Raw genomic sequence first — 23,351 nt, 5'->3', positions numbered from 1 at the left:
TGCCAGTTGAATTTTTTAAATAAATATATTATTTTCATTCAGTTAATTTAGAAACTTGTAACATGCTTTTTGTACTATAAATGTCCAACACCTTTGCAAGACAGGCTAACATTAAATGTATGTCATGACTCAAACTGATTTATTTGTGGTCAAGCCTTAACTAGAGTATTGTTTAATAGGACAGTAAATGAAAAGAGCGTGAGAATTCTGAGGAAATGCAACCCCTCAATTTTTCAGTTTACATGTTTTCCTATTGCTCAATAATATCAAATAATGACTCATATGGTTCAAGACACTGATTTTATTTTAATTAAGTTTATGTTTAGCTTAAACACCTTATTAAAAGTTACTTTTAATATATTTTGTGCAAAAGAAGTAACATGCTATAGTCAAAGTAAAATGCAGTAGAGTTATATGATAGATTACATTTTTTTGTATGTTGAGCACTAATTCATTAATTCACTAGCTAGAAAAGAGATTGAAATGAATGTTTCTCACATAGCTTTTTGGAAACCAAGACAAAGGAAGTGGAAGTAGAAAACTGACTGGGAATTTTTTCAGGAAATTAGAATACTTTTGCCCAATTAAGGAGGAAGAGTATTCAAAGTTTTTAACTAATATGAGTGTTTATGTTATCATGGAACTCATTTCAAATTGCATGGAAGCATCTTCCAAACTTTGCATTTTTCACAACTGTTGGAAAACACACATTGTCAGAATTCAGGTGGTAAGGCATTAGTTAACAATGAAAACAGACTAGCTAAGACTACAAAACATGGAGAAACTGTACGAAGTTTGTCCTTCAACTCACAATGCAATTTTATTTTGTACAATGAAGGAAGCAGTGTGGCAGAAAAGAGATTTCATAAAATCAGTGCAGGATGATTTCATCTGACAAGTGGAATGGGGGTGGGAAGAGTAGGTGTGAGAAGCTCACTGCTTTTAGTTAAGTTAAAAACTAAATATGACTGAATTAGAACCAAGAAAAGACTGAATTTTTGAAGGACTGAATTTTAGGTAAAAATCCCAGACTTATACTTCTTCCATAGATATTAATATACTTTAGGGGCATATACCATGTTCATGATACAGTAAAATTAGCATTACAGAAAAGGGAAGCTCATAAGTAACAGAAAGAAGCTAAGAAGGATGTGTAACAGCCCTGTAAGAATGGGACAGACATTTTAACCTTAATGGTTATGTTACAAAGAATTTATATGTAGTTACATTTTTTATGGTATAGTTCTCTGGTATTACAAGCCCAGGGAAACACTTCCAAAATATATTCTTTTGTGAAATAATGGAATTTTCTAGGGTGTTTATAGCCTTCAGGGGGCCAAGATTAGACATAAGACATTCTGGTGTGAAATTAACTCTTAATGAAATCTATTAAAAATCTGTTTAGTCGTAAGAAATGATTTTTTAAACCAGAGAGAAATATTTCCATCAACAAGGAACTCTGCTTGCTTTGGAACAACATTTAATTAGACAAAATAAAGATACATATTTTTTGGCTCCATTTAACTGCTAACATTAAAAAGATAAATACACACTATTCTGAAAATGACTCTTAGATGGATGAAATGCAAAACTCCCTCACACGGAGAAGAAGAATCACTGAAATTATTTTAATGCTTTAATGTAAGTGATCTCATTAAAACAAAAACCAAAGAAAAGGAACTTCCCATTCTGCTAAGACACAGAATGAAAATGAATTGTACAAATAATTTTTTAACAGTGAGAACTTTCTACTCCTCACTAGTCTAGTAATTTACTAAAAAATACCTATAACAAAGAAACTGTGACTGTATTATACGATTTACAACTCTAAACAGCCAAGTTTGAAAAACTTAATTCTCTGTAAACTATTTAAAATACACATCTCATTCTCACTAGAAAATTACTTCATTTCCTAGAGAATCTTTTAATGAAATTTGCAACGTGTGGATTATCTGACTCAAAATATCAACACTCTTATGCCTACCTGGTCCAGGCAGTTAAACTAAACGTGCAAGGAGAGGCTGGTGCACAACAGTAGGTCATGAAGGGACTCAAGACTGCCTGCCTCTGCTAATGGCATCAAAAAACAAAATCAAGAAAACCTTAAAACACCCCACGTGCCAAACAACATTTAAGAGCCATATGCAGCCTCCCAAGCTGCCAGATTGTAGCTCAGATAACTAGAAAAGCAGTAGCCAAGATAGAGCTCAACCAAAAATGTGAACTTGGCCAACAGCAGGTGCCAATAAATTCTAACACTCACAGAGTGTAAAGCATAGAATAATTTTTCGTGATCATGCTTCAGTTAGTCCTCTATACTTACACAATTAAGATATAAATGAGTATAACAGCAACCCACGAAGTCTGATGATTATGAACATCTGCCATATGTCCTTGAAAACTAGATGTTTCTACCTCTAGGTAGGTAAGGAAGAATCTCAATTCTGACTCTCCAATGGTCTCAGGTACAAAGAGAACCAGTCTGTCTGAGACCCATCAGCAACCAAAGCCCTCTTTATTCAGAAGAAGTCAAGCCACTCCTGGGCCCTATGTGTCATGTCTTGGAATATCAAGGTTGGCCTGTCATGAGCATTTAATTTACTGAGAACGTGATGAGAAACAATGCATATCAAAATGCATTTGTAATGTATTTTATTGCTCGTTAATGACAGAAGAAAGGAAAAGTAGGTAGAGATGACAGAGGAAGAAACAGAGCAAGGGGCCAACAAGCAAGACATATTTTCCCAGACCACCAGGACCTTATCGTGAGGAAGAACCGAAGCTATTAATATATATCACTTCGTGAAACATCTGGGAAACATCAGGAGGGGTTTCCAGCTGCCTTGAGAGACAAGTTCCAGGGTGGTCTTGTGAACTGACTGCAGAATGAGATACTACTGACTTCCTTTCCTACCAAAAATTCCAATGAAATTCAGAAAAGGAAGCTAATCTAGAAATTCGTACAGTAATTTTTTTTAATGTAGATAGAGTCTGATCTGTTTGAGATTCCTTCAATACATATATTAAATAATCATTTGTTAAATAATGTTTTCCACAGTCTCAAGATCAGTTATTTAATATGATACTCAAAGACTGAAGCAAATATTTGTACTGCATGTCTGAAAGTCATCCATGTTTTATGTTTTACCAATATTGGATTCCTCATAGTTCTAAAATACTGAAATGTACTCATTTCTTGTTCTTTGCCAAAAAAACCTTACACTTGTATTCTTCATTGGAAAAAATTTTATTTCATCTGACTTTTTGATATAGATGAATCACTCATTAATAATAATTAGTAAATGAATAAAATTGATGAAACCATGTTATATGTAATATCATACATGATCTATTCAGTATTACGACAATAGCTAACACCTATTGACAATTTACTACGTGCCAGATACTATGTAGAACTTCACAAGGATCATTTCACCGTTTCACTTAATCTTCTACAAAATCTATGAGGCAGACACCATTACAATCTCTGCTTTCAATTGAATTAAACAAGGCTCAGAGAAGTAATTTTAAAACGACAATGAAACTAATGAGTGGTAGACTGGTGACTCAAACCCAAATTCAGTTTATACCTCTCTCTATCTCTCTCTGTTCCTCTATCTCTCTGTCTCTCTCTCTCTCTCCCCCTCCTTCCCTCTCCTCCCTCTTGCCAATATTATGCTTAATTGTATATATACACAGAGAAAGCAGACTTTAATTCAGCAGTAAAGAATACTAGAAGATTCCTAGATTTTCAAATAATGTAATTCATAGTCAAGAATAGCTACACGCTATACAATCTATAATTGTAATATTTTTGTCCAATTCTCTTCCTACAAGATCTGCAAGCCTGTTTATCATTTTTAAAAGATAACATTCCATCATGATGCTTCATTTATTCAAACTCAAAAATTGTGAACATGTTTCTGTAACAGCGCTGTTAACTCTGCAAGAACTTTTTTAGGAGGAAAAGTCAAACAAAATCCTAAAAGCTATGGAAAATTTAGCAAAGAAAATTCAAAATTTTAAGAAAATTCTGTTGTAGATGGTTCTTATAAAAGAAATATGGAAACAAAATTACTGATGGGTTTCATAGTTTATTCTATGGCCAGATGTGAAATTTCACCTTTATGTGAATGCCAACCCAGAGTGGAATAGATTAATTTTTCCATATAATGTGAACAGTAGCATAGTTGGACATTTCAAGTAACCTAAAACCCGACCTGGAAAGCCCGAGTTTGGCTGTGCCCCAATCTACCTACTCAGTGTCCAAGAAATGTAGAACACACCCTAATGTTAAAATGCTTAGATATAATTTAATCGTATACTTATCTTTACTAAATTTATTAACAGATAATATTTAATATATTCCTTGGTAAAGAAATTTTCCATTATTCCTTTAAATAAGACTCAGGGTTAGGGTTAGGGTTAGGGTCAGGGTTAGAATTAAATCAATGCCACCTTTAAAATAAATGTTGTTTAAATAGCTCCTTTAAAGATTGATATCCCAAAATAAAGTCAATTCTATGTAATTGCTTAGCAAAATATAAAGTCAACATTCTGAAACAGTATCCCTTTAGAAGATAACATTTTCTAATGCTAGGAAAAAATGTAGAAATTATTTTTTTCATACAGATTCTGAAGTTAGTGATGGGCAATTGTCAGTCTAAAATTCAAATGTATTGACAAAAGTTAATGTAAACATGGTGATCATAAAGTTATATCCTACAAGACTTGGAGTTCCCTTTGTCTCTCCTTTCATGTCAATTAATGAAAAGATCTAAGATTCCACTTATTCTAAAAGAGAGGGTGCAGATCTACTATTAACTCCCCTTTAACCAGAACAAATGTCTATATTATAAATAAAATATTAAATCAGTTCTTGAGCATGTAGGTCACCTGAGCATATTTTACTGCCTTGGATCAGGAATGGGCAGGCTGCTATGTGAGGACTGTACATTCACAGCAGAATCAATGAACACTTGAATGGAGGGACATAAAAGTTTTGTTAAAACTTTCTATGTGATGTTAAGCATCAGATAAAATAATTTTCCATAATTATTTAAAATATGATTTTTTTACTCATCCATACAGAGACAATGTCTGAAAAATAATATTTTCATGTAAGCAAACATCAACTGACTGTGTTTTCCATATGAAGTATTTTTTTGCCTTCCAATTAGTTTTATATTAAATGGAAAGACAAATCTTTTTCATTGAGTTTATTAAATTACCTATTTTTAAACTATAATGTGCTTATCTACATTTTTATTATAAAGGTATACGTAAGTTGGTTTTATAAAAGAAAATTAGTTTCTATCAATAAAAGGAAGAAGGTATGTAATAATTTTAAATTTGCCTAGCACATATGCCAAGTAACTAGTTACTATTAATACTTACTTTCTGTAATAAATATAAGAAATACTTCCCCATAGTGTAAATATTATGATGCATAAAAAAGAAAGCTAAATTAAGGAAAGTGGGATTACATTTCTAAAAGAAAAATGAATGGGACTGTGTAATCTTGAGGTATAATGACTTCACAGGGAACAAGTTTTCATAAAATGTTTCTTTGACACTGAGAAAGCATTTAACTCCAACCACTTGAAAACCAAACTGTAGTGAAAACTGCAATACGTTATTTAAGTGTTAAGTAACTTTTACTAAGATTAACTTTCAGGAAAACTGTTTTAAACGCAATGCTTTTCATTTCAAAACCAATTTGTGAAGGAAAAAACCTCAGATTATTTCATAAAACGAATTACTACAATAAAACAACAGTTCATAACAGATTATTTAAATAATGGGTGCAGTGAAGAAAATGGAATGAGGGCAGACACAAAACAAAATGTTAGAGAACCAGTCATAATATTAAGCAGTTACTTAACATCGTCAGAACTTCTGTTTTTCCACATAATCATGCCTTTTAAAGTTTTGTGAATAAGTCTATTATAAGTGATATAACATTATGAGTTAATTTTTCCTATGCTTTAAAAATGTATGTTAAATTTCCACATAAGAATCTTCCAAGAAACTACAGAGCTTAACTATTTGAAAACAAAGAGATGCGATTGTATACCTAACCAAAATAACAACAAACAAAGGAGGAAATGCTAAAAGCTACAGCCCAAGAGAACAGAATTAATCCTCTTGTTAGAGACAGGAAACGGATACGCATGTATATAAACACCAACAAAGCAAATAAAGCGGAAGTAGCATCTTCCAGAGATGTAACTACATACATAAGCTGCTGCTTAAAGTTACGGGTCACACTAATAAGAAAGCCTCGGACAGGCCTCAGCTCTGATAAGAAAGGCATCTCCCACAATCGCCCTTGTGTCCATCACTGGCTGTTGCTATCATTTTCAAGCAAATACAAAGATACAGAGAGAATAAATAGAATCAGACTGTAAATTGTCACCCACCTGTAATATGAGAACATTTTCATCACAGCTCAAGTCTTACCTCATAAGACCAGACGCACTGAGTCCCACCAAAACGTCGAACACATCTTCCTACTTCCACGTCCTCGTGAGTCGTGTACATTTCTCTGAGGCATTCACCAATATGTGGCACCATCCTCCTGAGAACCTCGCGACTGAAGATCATTCCAGGTCCTCCCATGCAGAAGTTCTCCCCAGGCTCCAGCCCCAGCTTTCCAAGTTCTTCAATATTCCCCAGGCCAGTCTGGCCCAGGTAGAGGGGCTTGCTGCTATTCAGTGATCTAAGAAACTCTTCCAACTTATCACCTACAAAGAGAAAGGCAACAATCACTCTTTTTCCTAATTTCATAATCATTTTTAACACACCAAACAAGGGAAAGAACTTCCAATATTGTGCATAAACTCCCCACAAGTCTTATACAATTGAAAAGAAGAAAAACCTCTTTGAATATTCCATTATTTTAAAAATACTAATTTTTAAATTATAATAAAATTTTCATCACATATACCTATCTATCTACCTATAAGATATTGCATTCACCAGGAATGCACTCTTTTTCAAATGTTTGTATCAAATTACCCAATTCATTATTTTCATATCTAATTATCAATATTTCCTCTGCCAACCATCTCTTAAGGATTTCACTCTTCTCAACCCAAACCCAAGAAATCTCTAGTTATTAACTCTACACTCCGTTCTCGTTAAATTATAATAAAATTTAATCAACCTTCTAGTCAATGAAAAACCTTAAGTCTGATGACAGTCATCAGATTTTTTTTTTTTTTTTGCCTTATGTGGGCCTCTCACTGCTGTGGCCTCTCCCTTTGCGGAGCACAGGCTCTGGACGCGCAGGCTCAACAGCCATGGCTCACGGGCCCAGCCACTCCACAGCATGTGGGATCTTCCTGGACTGGGGCACGAACCCATGTCCCCTGAATCGGCAGGCGGACTCTCAACCACTGCGCCACCAGGGAAGCCCATCAGATTGTTTTTAAAGGTGAAATAATGACAAGGAGAATAAAGACAGGTTTCTTAGCATGTATGAAGTAGTGATAAAATTCTCAGAAATAAAATATTAATATTCAGCCCTGATTGGCAGACCACTGATACCCTGATAATTGATTTAGTTTAGTGTTTTGTCCGTAACTAAACTCAAGTCATATACAACCCAAAAGGTGTGTGTATACATATATGCATGTGTGTGTATATACATACATACGTAGAGAGAGAGAGAGAATATCAAACTTGCCAGGAAATATAACACTTTGGAACTTTGGAAAGTACCCTTTTAGGAAAAAATTAACATTTGTTAAAATTTATAAAATTGGTTTATAGTTTGTAAGTTCATCAGAAAAAACAATTTTAAAATAAAGTTCTGTAGCTAAAACAGTTCCAAAGCATTTCGTACTCTACCAAGTAATATACTGGAATAAGTAGTCACCTTCTTTACATTCCCAGTCAGCATTTCTACTATCAGTTTTGATGAGCACAGCATCTGCAGTCATTATCTTGATGCTATGCCATGCCCCTTGGGTTTCAGTGAGTTTCAGCTATTATTGGGTTCTTAATACAAAATGCCTTTCATTCTTAATAGAAATGGAAAGAATATGGCATTTCAATGTTCTGAAGGACAATCTTTCAAAGCACCTTTAAAAGATATGACAGAAGTGGATGCTGTTAATGCATTTTGGAAATTGTCTGCAAAGTGTGGCAAACATCTGACAGGAAACCTTTGTGATTTTAAAGAGACACAGAAGACATGGAGACTATAAGATAGTGGATCTATCAATTATAGATATCTACATAACTTATACCTACCTATAAGATACTGCAATCACCAGGAATGCAATCTTTTTTAAATGTTTGTATCAACTTATTCAATTCATTATTTTCATATCTAATTATCAGTACCTTCTCTGCCAACCATCTCTAAGGATTTCACTCCTCTCAACCCAAACCCAAGACATCTCTAGTTATTACCTCTATACACTCAGTCCTTACCAAAATGTGACAGTTTTTTTGGGGGGGGGAGCGGGTCTTATTTATTTGTTTTTCCTTGAGTATGTAAAAGATACTACCTGAATCAGGAGAAAGCAATGAGGCTACAATTAGAGTGGTGTAAACTAAGTAAGGGCTGCCCCCCCCCTTTTGACCAAGAAGCTAAGAAATGTAGAAAGAAACTGAGGGAGGGGCTTCCATGATGGCTCAGTGGTTAGGAATCCGCCGGCCAATGCAGGAGACACGGGTTCGAGCCCCCCCGTCCTGGAGGATCCCACATGCGGTGGAGCAACTAGGCCCCTGCGCCACAGCTGCTGAGCCGGAGTGCTACAACTACTGAAGCCCACGTGCCTAGAGCCCGGGCTCCGCAACAAGAGAAGCCACCGCAATGAGAAGCCTGCGCGCAATGAAGAGTAGCCCCCGCTCGCCGCAACTAGATAAAGCCCGCGCAGCAAAGAAGACCCAAGGCAGCCAAAAAAAAAAACACACACACACACACAAACACACACAGAGGGATCCCTCCTTCAATACAACCTAGCTACTTCCCTTGTGTTCCTCTCCGCAAAGAGCAAGACTGTAAAGATTTCCTCCCGCTCTAAAGAACATTCCTCTGCTCAGTTTAGCAATCTCTGGCCAGAGCCACTCACACGCAGGGCGAAGGACCGCGCCTCTTTTAAAACGGACAAAGTTTTCTCGTGCTGGGGCTGCGCGTGGTTTTGGGAAGGACTTCCCAGCCCCTGCTTAACGCCGCAACCACCAAGATGGACTGGAAAGGAACCAGCCTAGTGTGTGCTAGTACAGCTTGGAGCTCCTAGGGTCTGGATAATTCGCAGGCGCTGTCCCCTTTTCCCCCACCACCAATTCCAGTCAATACAGCCATCCCCTCAGGGTTTTACTGAGCTATTGCCGGGGGCGTAAGGAACTGCTTGAGGCTGCACTGCGGTGGCTGGAAAGAGCTGTGCGCGGGAGCGGCTGGGATGCTCAAGGACTCCCACTGAGCGGCGGGTGGTGCAGAAGGAAAGGAAACGCACAGAGAAGGGTGTGGGACAGCGAAGATGATTCCTCAATCTCACCAGTTCCAAAACTAAGCTTGATCCAGTAAAAACAAAAGGATAGGGGGATAATCAAGATCACCGATCTCCAAACTGGCTCCCGCCTGCATCCTCCACCCTCCCTTTCTCCACCGAGGACACGCCCCTCTGGACCGACTAGGGAAACTACCACCACCTGGGGCTTTCAGAGCAGTGTAAAGTGGGAACAGCCTAAGGCTTAACCCCGAGGTCCCTTTCCTCGCCTTCCTACACGGCAAAGAGTAGTAGCAAGAGATGGGCGGAAACAAGAGCAGCAAGAGTGAGGAAGGCGAAAAAAACTGGGCAGGTGTGAGGAGGGTCCAGACCGCAGAAGAGGAGGAGGAGCGGACTAGGAATGGTGGGCGGAGGCGAGCGGGTGGGGGGGGGGGGGGGGGAGGCAACCGGCTCCGGGCGGCAGGAGCCCGGAGCACGTGCTGGCAGAAAAGCAGAGAGGGGCTGGCCAGGGATAGGGGCTGGGCAGGGATCGGGGCTGGCTTTCCTGGCAGAGAAAGGAGTCGGGAGGCGGGGAGACGGGACAGCAGGGGCTGGGAGGTCACCTTTAATGTAGACATCGTCGTCGGCGCGCATGAACCACTCATACTTGTCCAGGTAGTGGTCGTGCATGTACTTGATCATCATGAAGGACTTTTTCTGGGGAGGATAGGAGTCGTCCACCCCAGGCAGCGCGATGACAGGCAGGGGTGGCGGGGGGTGGCCAAGCCCAGTGTTGGGGGGCTGCTGGCTGGAAAAGAACTCCACACGGCCGGGGATAAAGCGCGCCCAGGTCCGTTGCACTGCCAGCGCGCGGCTGCCCAGGTACTTCTGCGCGGTCATCACCCCCACGTACAAGAAATCCCGGGGTCGGGAGCTCCGGGCGGCGGCGCCCCCGTCTCCGCTGCCGTTGTGGCTACTCCCCGGCCGACCGCCTCTCCGCTTCCCAGCCGCGCCTCCATCCTCCTCCTCAGGTTCCCCTTCGACTACAGGGGCTCCGGGGAGCCCCGTCGCGCCTTCGGGCTCGCGTCCTCGCCGCTGCTGCTGCAGTGGAGGTGGCTGCTGCCAGGGGCTGCTGCGAAAACTGGTTACCTCCGGCGCTGCTTCAGGCAGCTGCGGCCCCTGGAGCTCCTGGCGCGCTGGGGGCGGCGACTGCTCCGGCCACTGCCGGGCATAAGGCTGAGGGAGCGGCTGCTGCGCGCCGGCGCCAGCGGCCGAGCGGCCGTAGTAGGAACAGAGGCTGGAACCGCGTCTCTTCCTCTCGCTCATCTCGGCCACTCTGGGGGCAATGAGCCAGGACGCGGCAGTGAAGCCCAGCACCAGCCCCAATGCCACGCTCATCCACGGGCGGCGGGAACGCACGGCCATCGCGGCTGCCCCGGGCGCTGACGCTGGCTGAGCGGCTGCGGCGCTGCGCAAGGGTCTGCCGCTTCACACCCGCCCCTCCTACGCCTCAACGCCCCCAGCCCCGGCCGCCGTCCGCAGCCCAGGCTCTGACGCCGCCTCCGGGTCGGAGCGCTCCGGGCGCCTAGCCGGCGGCGCGTTGCAGCTGCCGGCCGAGCTCCCCGCTCCGAGCGAGGGTCGGGAGTGAAACTTCTCCCGGCGGTGGCGGCGGCGGCGGCGGCAGCGAGAGGAGCTGCAGGAGGAGGAGGAGGAGGAGGAGGTGGAGCGGCGGCGGTAAGGCGTCCGCTCCTAGGCTGCCACCCTGTCACTTGCGCGCCTGGTCCCTCCCTCCTCCCTCCTTCCCGAGCCCCCGCCCTCGCTCCCCCCGCCGCCGAGCTCCGGACTGGCCCGGAGGAGGAGCCACGAGCACCACCGCTGCCAGCCGGGGGAAGCGCGGGCCGCGATATTTCCCGGTCACCCGCCCTCGGACGCCCCCCGCCCGCGCCTAGGTCCAGAGCCGGCCTCCTCTCCGGAAGGAAACGATCCCTGTCGGGCCGCCTCCGGCTTCCAGCGCCGACGCCCCCTCGTCCCTCCGCCCCCGGTCCTAGTTCTCCGTCCCATTTCCCGTCCCGTCCCGCCCCTCCGCCAGCCTCGCAACACCCGCGTCCGGGGGCCCCGCCGCCCTCCTCCCAGCGCGTCGGCTCCACTGACCTCATCAGCGGAGCTCGGGTCCTAGAGACCCCGACGAGCGCCCGCAACTCCCTTCCCGTTCGCCTCCCCCAGCCCACAGCCGGTTACGTCCCGGCGTGACCCTTCCCCATTCTGCCCCGCCCAGGTCCGCCCAGGCTCCTGTCTTCGCGTTTTCGGTCCTTTTCGCGTTTGTTTCGCGGCTGCCACTTCGGGTCTACTCTCTCTACTCCTTATCCCGCTCACTGTTCAGGAAACCATCTGTCCCACCCTAGCACCTCTCCATCCAGCCTTACCAACTCCCCAGTCCCTACCTGCATCCTTCACCACTTTCACCACTACTTCCCAGTTGTACACAGAAGCACCATTGTCACTCGGTGTCTCTCCTAAGAAAATCTCCGGAGGGGTTGGAAATACCTACCCTGAAAGGCTAGGGGAAGTCACGGTGAGTGGGGGGCTTCATCCCCAAAGAAAATAAAATTCCATGTTCCCCACCTGTTGAGTTGCGGCACGTGGGGCTGCCTAGTGGTCCCCTCTTCAGCTCTCCGTTGGTTTCTTGTCTAGAAGTGAGAACCAGGAACTGTTTGCAGCCTTGGTAGAGACTAGCTCAGTAGGATTGGCAAATGATGGAGAAATGTGAACAAATAATAGAGCCAATAACCAGAAGTTTCAAGCTAAGAAAATTCTTATCCCCCCTGGAACTTAACCAGAAAATAAAAGAGAATATAATTTTTATTCTTGTCTATAAAGCATTTTCTTTTCTAAGGCAATGACAGGAAATGTTTTACCTCGACAATTAGGGAAGAAAAATCTCCAGCAACAGAATCTCAAAAAAGGTTAACTTGTATTGGCCAAAATCATTGAAAGTTATATTGTGAAGAAATTACCGGAAGATATGTGAAGTTTTGAAGAAGGGAACATTTAAAAGCTTTCTCTCCAGAAGTTGTGAATCTAACTACAGTCTGAGGTGCATTTGGCATCCCAAGCCCTTTCCTCTTCCTCAGATTTCAGTCTTCTGTTTTGTACATCAAACGCAAAGGGATGGTATTGAATGGCATGAGACACAGGGCTCCATCCAGCAAGGTGCTGGCAGCGTCCTTGGAACAGTAGGCCTGCCTGGAGCCCTTGGAGGGGTGGTTCTTTCCACACCAGTAACTGGCTGTGCATGAGCACGTCTGACTAAATGTTTCATCTGCCGGACAATGAAGCTCCTTTTCCATGGCTAGGTCTTGCCCAGAAACACTTGGGAATACAGATTACTGAACTCTTTTTCAAAGTTTAATTTTAGTTAGAATACAAAACTAATCAAACAAATAGGCCCCTTCTGATTGAAAAATAAGTCTTCCCAAGGACATCTTAAACTTTCTAGAATAGTGCTGTTCAATAGAACTTTCCGTATAATGGAAATTTTCTTTATCTGTGCCATCCAATTCAGCAGGCACAAGCCACGAATGATTACTGAGCAGTTGAAATTTGGCTAAAATGGTTGAGGAAAGGAATTTTCAATTTTATTTAATATTAATTTTGATTTAAATAGCCCCACGTGGCTAGGGGGTTACCATGTTGGACAGCACATTTCCAGAGAAAATTCATAACATAGCCCATTACCTGTGGTCCACTGTGAAGAACGAATATTCCACTGACACACCAGCATACTCTCCCCTGGAATATCCAGCCCATCATTGTTCCACTGGGTGCAGTTCATGTAGCTGATCTACAAAATCATTAATTCTTAGCAGGTACGAATAACCTACTCACCAATTACAATATTTGGGGATAAAGTTAACTTCATTCATTTATTCAATATATATGTGTGAGAAATTAAGCACTAGACAAGGAACGTGGAAGGCTCTAGACATGGAAATGTCAACAACATATTCATGGCCACCTATCTGAAGTTTAAATTGCAGTGAAGAAGACAGACATTAAATACCACACTACAAAATGAATTACCATGGTGACAAATGATATGAAGGGAAAATGGAGGGTACTCAGAGAGTATTTACAAGAGCACCTAATTTAGTCTGGGAGCCAGAGAAGGAACTTGAAGACATGGAAATAAAATGAAAAGTATTGAAATGACGTTCCATACTGGCTAAGTGACTTTAGGAAAGTTATTTAAATTATCTGAGCTTTAGATTTCTCATCTGCGAGTACATTTCTATGAAGATTTATTAAGATATTATATGTAAGTGCTTAGCACAGTGTCTAATTCATTGTAGGCACTCAGAAAATGTTAGTTCTTCTCATTTTCCAATGCTTCCTTCATGATAAAATCTCTTCGATGTCACCTTTATTTTAAATGATGTTCCATCTTTTCATTTATTTAACAAATATTTATTTAGTATCTACCTTAAGCTAGTCACTATTCTAGAGAAACAGTAAACAAAACAAAGCCCTTGATTTCATGGGGGTTATATTCTAAGTAGAGATTATACACACACACACACGCACCTACATATATTATGCCAGGTATAAGTATTTTGAAAAAAGAGAGATGGTGGGTGTGTACTTGTGTTGGATGAGGCCATTTTAAATTTGTTGGTCAGAGAATTTCTTTCTGATAAGTTTAGCAGAGAACAGAAGAAAGTGAGGAAACTAACCATAAGGATATCCAGAAGAGGATCTTCCAGGCAGAGGGAATAGTCAACACATTGGCTTGACATAGCCAAGGTAAACTGAGGAACAGCAAAGAGACCAATATGGGTTGAAAATGGAAGGGAGCAAGTGACTTCCTGATTATTTAAGCCAGTATTATTGAGTAGAATAATAAAGTGAGCCAAAAATGCAAGACATGTAATTTAAATTTTTCTTGTAGCCACATTTTTTAAAGTGAAATTAATTTTAATAATACATTTCATTCAACTTAATATATTCAACATATTATCATGGCAACAGGTAATCAATATAAAATTATTACTGTGAAAATTACTTTTATCACTACTAACTTTTCCAAATCCATTGTGTATTTTATACTTATAGCACATCTCAATTCAAACTAGCTACACTTCAAATGTTCAGTAGACACATGTAACTAGTGTCTACCATATTGGGCAGTGTATATTCTGAGCCTGGAAGACATTTGGAAAGAATTTTTAAAATTCTGAGTGACAATGAAGGTGTTGAGTGGGGATATGGTTTTTATTTATGTTTTACAAGGACGACTCTAGCTCCCATGGGGGAAAATATTAGAGGAGGAACAAAGGTAGAATCAGGGAAAGCATTTAAGACATTATTGAAATCACCCCATCACTTTGAAACAGAAGAAAAAGACTTGTCTTTCCACAGTGTTTGTGCCTCTTCCTCATTTGTAATAAGTAGAAGCAGTGGGTAAGTTTGTTATATGAGTTTAATTTCATGTTTATTGAGGTTCCTCTAGATGTTTATTTGTTATTTCCCGAAGTCAGTGAAGTAATTTTCTTGTACTCACTTTAATTTTGAAGATACATAATTTTGAGGGTAGATAATTTTCTGAGAAATCTCTACCAAGGACTAAGTTTTTTATTAAAACAAAGAATAAAGTAATGTGTTCTAGGAAGAATTTAAGAAAAAAATTTTATTTGGATAAGTGGGGTGTTAAGGGACAAATTTGTATGGAAACTCACTATCATTGAAGAAAAATAAACATAATAAATGCATACTAAACTATAGCCAGATCCATGCATTATATTGGAAGAAAGAATACAGAAATGTAGGTAATTTCTAATATTGCTGGCTAAAAATGTCTGACAGGATTGCTATTCTGATATAAACAAGAATGTTTCAATATATATACTTGTGAAACACCTGATAAAATCTCTGTGAAGCACCTCAATAGTAGATTTTGAGAAAAAAATAACAAAACTTCATAAATTATAATAGTTTCCAGAAAAATTACAAAACTAATTCCCTCTCTTCTCCAAATCCTTTAACAATTTCAAGCATGTCCATATTTGACTATTGTAACACATGAATCAATTGCCTCCTTCTCTGAGCTGAAGATATTAGAACATAAGGGATCATCTGGGTTCACATTGAAGCAGAGCTCTCACAGGGGTTGTGTCCCTGGCTTTAGAATGACATGAATGTTAACTACCCTGAAACCAAGTCTGGTACACTTAGAGAAAGCCCTTCAGCAGACTGGTCTGAAGGTACTACACTGAGTGTTTAAATTTTTTTTTTTTTTTTTTTTGGCTGCGTTGGGGCTTCTTTACTGCACAGGCTTTGTCTAGTTGCAGCGAGCAGGGGCTACCTTCGTTGTGGTGTGTGGGTTTATCATTACGGTGGCTTCTCTTGTTGCGGAGCACGGGCTCTAGGCGCATGGGCTTCAGTAGTTGTGGTAAGTGGGCTCAGTAGTTGTGGCACATGGGCTCAGTAGTTGTGGCTCATGGGCTCTAGAGCACAAGCTCAGCACCTGTGGTGCACGGGCCACAGCTGTGGCACATGATCCCACATGCTCTGTGGCATGTGGGATCTTCCCAGACCAGGACTGGAACCCATGTCCCCTGCACTGGCAGGCGGATTCTTAACCACTGAGCCACCAGGGAAGTCCCAGGAGTCCCTGTTTAAATTGATTAGAAAGAATTAGCAAGAACTTTAAAATCACAGACAAGGTACAAGTGAGTTTAAAAGGGGAATATCATAGTTTGATCAGTTATGAAGGTTAAAGGTAGATATTTAAATATATGGTTCAGCATATGCTTCTGTTACAAGGTATAAGCAAAGACACTTTGATTTGGTATTTTACTGTGATATTTAGAATATTATCATTTTTTCTTGACAGATCAAGACTGAGTTGATCTCATTTGCGTGAAGCAACTCTGGCATCTAGTGGTTAATGATCATAATGTAATTCAGTTTGTTTCTGAGGGATAAATTGTGTTATAAAATATTTTTGACATTGCCAAGGAAGATTATAATCATAGAGACATAATAAGATAACCATTTAATTATATTTTTATTCCCTCAGAAATCAGGGATGATAGAAGTTCATATACTGAAATATGAAAAGGTAATTACTTAGAGCACATTATAAGACTGTGTAACTTTTAAAGCTATACTAATCTGCATTTAGCTAATCAACATGAAAATGCTGTAGTTAATTTTTTTTTACAGACAATATTTGATGCTACTAAGGAATTATTAATTCCTTTTTAGGTATGATAATTGTATTGTGACTATGTTTTTTTAAGAGAAGTTCTTATTTTTCAGAAATATATACTGAAATGTTTATAGGTGAACTGGTATGATGTCTGGAATTCAAATAATACGGGATTGAGGGTGGTGCTAAGTGGATGGCAATGTGAGGGGTGTGGAGGGGGATTGATTGACCAAGTACTGATGACTGTTGGGACTGGGTGATTACCTCTGGGTAGATTTGAACATTCTCTATAATAAAAAGTTTAAAGAAAATATTTTGTTTAAGATCAGCATACATTCAATTTTTATTTCCTATAGCTTTTTCTAAGAGATCATCCACTTGTCCAAACCATCAATGTACTTTGAGAAGAAGACAATGAAACTACTGCTGTCACTTATGAAAGGGTCAAGAGGTGACAATATTAGAATTAAAACTTCTATATCTTCCATCCTTCCTGGGCTCCAATGACAGTCTCTTAGACATAAGCAAAACACCCAATCAAGCTTTTACAAATAAAGAAGCACTATTTATGATGTGTGGATTTTTTTACTTTTAAGAAATAGTAGTCTATGATTAGGCAGTGAGCTTCAAAATCTTCAGAGAGCTCCTAATCACCAATCTGAATTTATTCTAAAAAGATTTTTATTTTAATTTTATCCTTTCACTACTCACCTAAAATATTAATAAACTCCAATTTAATATTTTCTATCTTAGAAAAGTTAAAATGCACATGGCCACCTTTCTTCCTGTTTCTTTAATTTTCAACCCCTGTTAATTACTTGGTCTCTTTCCCCATCCTACAGATCACTGCTGTTAAAAAGAAATATAATATGATCCACATATGTAATTTAAATTTTTCTAGTAGCCACATTTTAAAAAGTAAAAACAGGTGAAATTAATCTTAAGAATATATTTTATTTTCCCCAGTATATGTAGCTCTGACTAGTAAGTCTTAAAGCCCACTTTTGGATAACAAAAAGACAAATGGATTTCAGAAGATTTATGGGATTTATTATGCTGCTTTCTTAAGTATCAATATACAAATATTGGGCATACTAAACCATACAAATATGATCTCTATATATGTATGTTGTACACATATATATAGTGCATATATGTAAAATGTTTTTCTTTATAGTCACACTATCATTACAGAATAAGCATAAGAGGAGAGATTGGGGGTCTTTTCTCTTATACCTATTTTTATTAAATTTCAGGATATTTTACAAGATGCAAGAGAAATTAGATATCACATTTCTCAACCCATTGTCATAGGAGTGAGAGGCAGGTACAGTTTATAATTCATTTTAAGGCTGCTGCAAGTACATAGTGAATTAATAAATGACACAGTCTTTCAATAGTCTTGAAAGTCTGGTTTGATGGATTTCAATAAAGTGTCAGCATGGGGAGGGCAGAACTTTTATTTTCTGCTACTCTTTATGATTTTTATTTGTTTTGGAAAATATATTTATGTTCATAAAATATTTTGTTTCTTCATGTTAATATATAATAGGTTTGTTATTTATATATGAGTTGTTTAAATTAAAATTTAATACTTCTAATTTTTAATTTCTCATACAATAAATATTTGGGCTTCTCATTAAATTTTAAGACTATAAAGAGGTCCCAAGAACACTGGTCTAAGGCAATTCCTTCATTCATTCTTTTCAACTCCTGAAAGTAGCATAAAATTTTTAAAGAGGAATAATTGAATTAAAATGCCTTGCCCCTGATAGAACATTGACTCTAATAGTTTGCACTGACATGAGAGTGACTGTGAATTTGCACGTTTGAAGCTTTGACATGTTTGTAACTATATTATTGCCTCCATGGTTTTTGATTCACACCTATGGCATTCCAGGAATCCAATAGCTTAACATTTTGTTTGTTTGTTTTTGCATGTGCTACTATTAGAACAGAATGGCAGGAATGAATCTTCTGAGACAGAGTTTAATTCAGACATTTATGATTCTAATTTGTATCTAGTAACAAATTGGTATCTTTAACAAGTTTAGGGGTATACTTTTAATTTCCCCAAAAACAAACTGTAGGACGATACTTTATTCTAAGGCTCCAACCATTTTGTAATGTTGGGCCAAAGAAAGAATGTCTCAATAAGTTAAATCTAAAGAGTCATAAAATTTAGTGAAGAAAGAAGAAGATAATACTGCCATACCAATAAAATTGAAAGGGCAACTATTTGCCTTTTGAAGCCAATTGGAACTCTAGGAATAGACAGAATGTGAAATCCAAATAAAATCTGGTGAACTAATTGAAAAAGGTAAATTGGCTCTCATAAATGAAATAAGTGATCATCATTTGGAAATTACTATAAGGATATTGTTCAAGATGCAAAATATGAGCCTGTGGGCAGAGTGGGGGAGGGGGGCAATGATACTTTCCCTCCTTGGGCCCCTTAGCTCTGCATCTTCATTGGGCAGAAAGAGGACTAGAAGAACAGCCTTAAGCGAGGAATAAGAGCAAATGCTAGCCTCATAGCTAAGTGATTTCTCAGCAGTGCTTTCTGCTTTCATCTCCCAACTAGGCACAAAAAGATTCAAAAGGAGGCAGGACTGAGGCACACCCAAGAAATAAGTGAGGGGTGGAGCACTGCATTTTTAAGACCTTTGGTAGAGTTATGCTTACCACACCCTCCATACCACGCCACACATTTTTTTTTTCCAGACTGCACTTCCCATGTCTACCTTTATGGAAAGCAGAGCAGGAATAGCAACAGAGCCATCTGAACCAGAGTAAAATTAAATTTAGGCTTTAGTATTAGCACAGAATTGGAACTCCGGGACATGATAAAGCCATCAGATCAAACCTTCTTATAGACGTATAGAATCCAACTGGCCATGAAACCTTACAAGTAATGAAAACTTTGGCACTTAGGTCAGTGTTTCTCAAAGTGGGACTCTCAGAATGCCTATGTAAGTCTTTCTAATGTTTTAATGTGCATAACTATTACTAGTAAATCTGGAGTACTTCTGAATCAGAATCCCTGAAGGTGGAAGAATCCACATTTATAACAAGACACCTAAGCAATTCTTAAATATACTGAAGTTTGTAACTTACTATTCTAATCTTCCTTGATAATTGGGATAATTTAAAGTAATTTAAATTTAAATTACAAAACTATGATATCCTTCTACTGACATTTACCACCCTCAAAAAGCATGGATAGCTAGCTAAAATTCTAGGTTCCCCAACACCAAATGATAAAAGAACCCTCATTCACTTGCTATTTGCAAATTGAGTGTATTTACATTTCTCTATGTATTGGTTTGGGTTCCTCAAGAAGTAGACTCAGAAGAATTTGGGAGCACACAATTTATTTGAAAGGGATTCCAGGGAATAATGGGAGGAGAGAGGAGAAGTGAAAAAAACAAGGTTAAGGGGTGGAATCCAATAAAGGGTGAATTCTGAAGTCAGTTACCATTGAAGATAGCTGGAGTTTAATCCCACTTGGGAAACTCTTGTAGTCAATATAGACCATGACCTCAGATTTATCCCATCAGAAAAGTACAGAAGTTGGCTGTATTTACACATTAACTTCTGTCGGTCATTGATTATGGGTTATTCCCAGGGGACACTAGTTCATTTAACATGTTCCTCTGTCTTCCATATGTTCTGTGAACTGGTAAATTGGTATGAGGATCTAGAGAATTGACAGATACAAGTTCAATTTTTCTTTTTGAACAAAAGTACTTAATAGATTATACTGTGTTCTTTCAGTAGGAGGCACATAATGTCCATCTCTGTTTCTGATGTACTGTTGATAATGAATTCCTAGATTCATTAATTCATTAGAAGTTACAAATGGTAATAATTTTAATCTTATCATTGTCTCTCCCTTTATTAACTGGAATATTCTTATGAAAAGTTACTAGTAATTTATTTACCGGTACAATCTGCATAGTAAAGACAACATCAATGATTCTTTTTTACACTTATATTTCTGATGATCCAGAGATTTTAAAAGATAGTTGAGCAGTAAAGATGTCTACACTCAGTTCCTTATAAGGCCTTGTTAGGTAAAATTAATTGAAATAATCCAAAAGCAGGACCTTTGTTGCTACCGGAAATAATCTCGGTTTATGCTGTTAAACCCCAGTCACATCACCGATATTCTAATCTACAAATCTGGACTAAAAGCTGTGCCTGTGAGAAGAATAAGATGCTATATTTTCTATTTTTACTTTTTTATTCATTAAGTTGCATTTATAGAACTTCTAAAATTTGGAAACAGGCTGTAAATATAAGGTGGGAAGTTGTTATTTATTTATTTCCTAGCCCTCTGGAATTTCTGGTTTATTGTATATAAAATTCTATATGAATTATAGGAAAATTTCCTCTCATGGCTTTACAGGCGAATTCTACCAAACATTTAGAGAAGAGTTAACATGTATCCTTCTGAAACCATTCCAAAAAAATTGCAGAGGAAGGAGGCCACCATCACCCTGATACCAAAACCAGACACAGATACCACAAAAAATAAAATTACAGGCCAATATCACTGATGGACATAGACACAAAAATCCTCAACAAAAATACTAGCAAACCAAATCCAACAGCACATTAAAAGGATTATACACCATGATCAAGTGGGATTTATCCCAGGGATGCAAATATTTTTCAATATCCACAAGTCAGTCAATGTGAAACACCACATCAACCAATTGAAGACTAAAAACCATATGATCATCTCAATAGATGCAGAAAAACTTTTGACAAAATTCAACATCCATTTATGATAAAAACTCTCCAGAAAGTGGGCAGAGAGGGAACCTACCACAGCATAATAAAAGCCACATACGACAAACCCACAGCCAACATCATACTCAATGGTGAAAAGCTGAAAGCATTTCCTTTCAATCAGGAACAAGACAAGGATGTCCACTCTCACCACTTTTATTTAACATTGTTTTGGAAGGCTAGCCACAGCAATCAGAGAAGAAAATGAAATAAAAGAAATCCAAATTGGAAAAGAAGAAGTAAAACTGTCACTGTTTGCAGATGACATGGTATTATAAATAGAAAATCCTAAAGATGCTACCAGAAAACTACTAGAACTCATCAGTGAATTTGGTAAAGTTGCAGGATACAAAATTAATACACAGAAATCTGTTGCATTTCTGTACACTAACAACAAAAGATCAAAAGAGAAATTAAAGAAACAATCCCATTTACCATCACATCAAAAAGAATAAAATACCTAGGAATAAACCTGCCTAAGGAGGCAAAAACCTGTACTCCAAAAACTATAAGACACTGATGAAAGAAATCAAAGATGACAAAAACAGATGGAGAGATATACCATATTCTTGGATTGGAAGAATCAATATTGTGAAAATGACTATACTACCAAGGCAAGCTACAGATTCAATGCAATCCCTATTAATTTACCAATGGCATTTTTCATAGAAGTTGAACAAAATATCTTAAAATTTGTTTGCAGAGGGACTTCCCTGGTGATCCAGTGGTTAAGACTCCATGCTTCCACTGCAGGGGGCACGGGTTCGATTCCTGGTCAGGGAACTGAGATCCTGCATGCTGCATGGTGTGGCCAAAAATTTTTCAAAATTAAAAAAAAAATGTAAAAATTTTGTATGGAGACACAAAAGACCCCAAATAGCCAAAGCAATCTTAAGAAAGAAAAATGAGGCTTGAGGAATCAGGGTCCCTGGCTTCAGATTATATTACAAAGCTACAGTCATCAAAACAGTATGGTACTGGTGCAAAAACAGAACTATAGACCAATGGGACAGGATAGAAAGCCCAGAAATGAACCCATGCACCTACGGTCAATTAATCTACAACAAAGGAGGCAAGACTATACAATGGAGAAAAGACAGTCTCTTCAATAAATCGTGCTGGGAAAACTGGACAGCTCCATGTAAAAAAATGAAATTAGAACACTATTTAACAACATACACAAAAATAAACTTAAAATGGATTAAAGATCTAAATGTAAAACAAACTACTATAAAACTCTTAGAGGAAAACATAGGCAGAACACTCTTTGACATAAATCACAGCAATATCTTTTTCTATCTGTCTCCTAGAGCAATGGAATAAAAATAAACAAATGGGACCTAGTTAAAAGCTTTTGCACATCAAAGGAAACCATAAACAAAATGAAAAGACAACCCACAGAATGGGGGAAAATACTTGCTAACGATGCAATTGACAAGGGATTAATCTCCAAAATTTACAAACAGCTCATATGGCTCAATATCAAAAAGAGAAATAACCCAATCTAAAAATGAGCAGAAGGCCTAAATAGACATTTCTCCAAAGAAGACATACAGATGGCCAAGAGGCACATGAAAAGATGCTCAACACTGCTAATTAGTAGAGAAATGCAAATCAAAACTGCAATGAGATATCACCTCACACCAGTCAGAATGGCCATCATCAAAATGTCTATAAAGAATAAATGCTAGAGAGAGTGTGGAGAAAAGGGAACCCTCTTGCACTGCTGTTGGGAATGTAAATTGGTACAGCCACTAGGAGAGCAGTATGGAGTTTCCTTAAGAAACTAAAAATAGAGCTACCATATGATCCAGCAATCCCACTCCTGGGCATATATTGGGAGAAAAACATGGTTCAAAAGGATACATGCACCCCAATGTTCATTGCAGTGCTGTTTAAAATAG

At 39.0% G+C, this 23,351-nt stretch overlaps 2 protein-coding genes across 2 annotated transcripts in view; both read right to left on the bottom strand.

Annotated features, from left to right (window-relative positions):
* CHSY3 (chondroitin sulfate synthase 3) overlaps positions 1-10,868 on the bottom strand; it is a 278,500-nt gene extending 267,632 nt beyond the window's left edge. The window contains exons 1-2 of the mRNA XM_065874647.1: positions 10,067-10,868; positions 6,463-6,746 (exon numbers count right to left, since the gene is read on the bottom strand). Of these exons, the coding sequence (XP_065730719.1) occupies positions 6,463-6,746; positions 10,067-10,868 (1,086 nt within the window). The remainder of the gene's footprint in view (positions 1-6,462; positions 6,747-10,066) is intronic.
* Positions 10,869-10,946: 78 nt separating this feature from the next.
* LOC136120240 (uncharacterized protein FLJ37310-like) lies at positions 10,947-11,599 on the bottom strand. The gene is made up of 2 exons (XM_065873684.1): positions 11,205-11,599; positions 10,947-11,136 (listed from the first exon to the last, which is right to left on the bottom strand). Exons 1-2 carry the CDS (start codon positions 11,597-11,599, stop codon positions 10,947-10,949), a joined length of 585 nt encoding a protein of 194 aa, XP_065729756.1.
* Positions 11,600-23,351: the final 11,752 nt, after the last annotated feature.

The sequence above is a fragment of the Phocoena phocoena genome, chromosome 3, assembly GCF_963924675.1.
Source record: "Phocoena phocoena chromosome 3, mPhoPho1.1, whole genome shotgun sequence".
NCBI classification, from domain to species: domain Eukaryota; kingdom Metazoa; phylum Chordata; class Mammalia; order Artiodactyla; family Phocoenidae; genus Phocoena; species Phocoena phocoena.
This window is presented reverse-complemented; position numbering and strand designations above follow the sequence as displayed.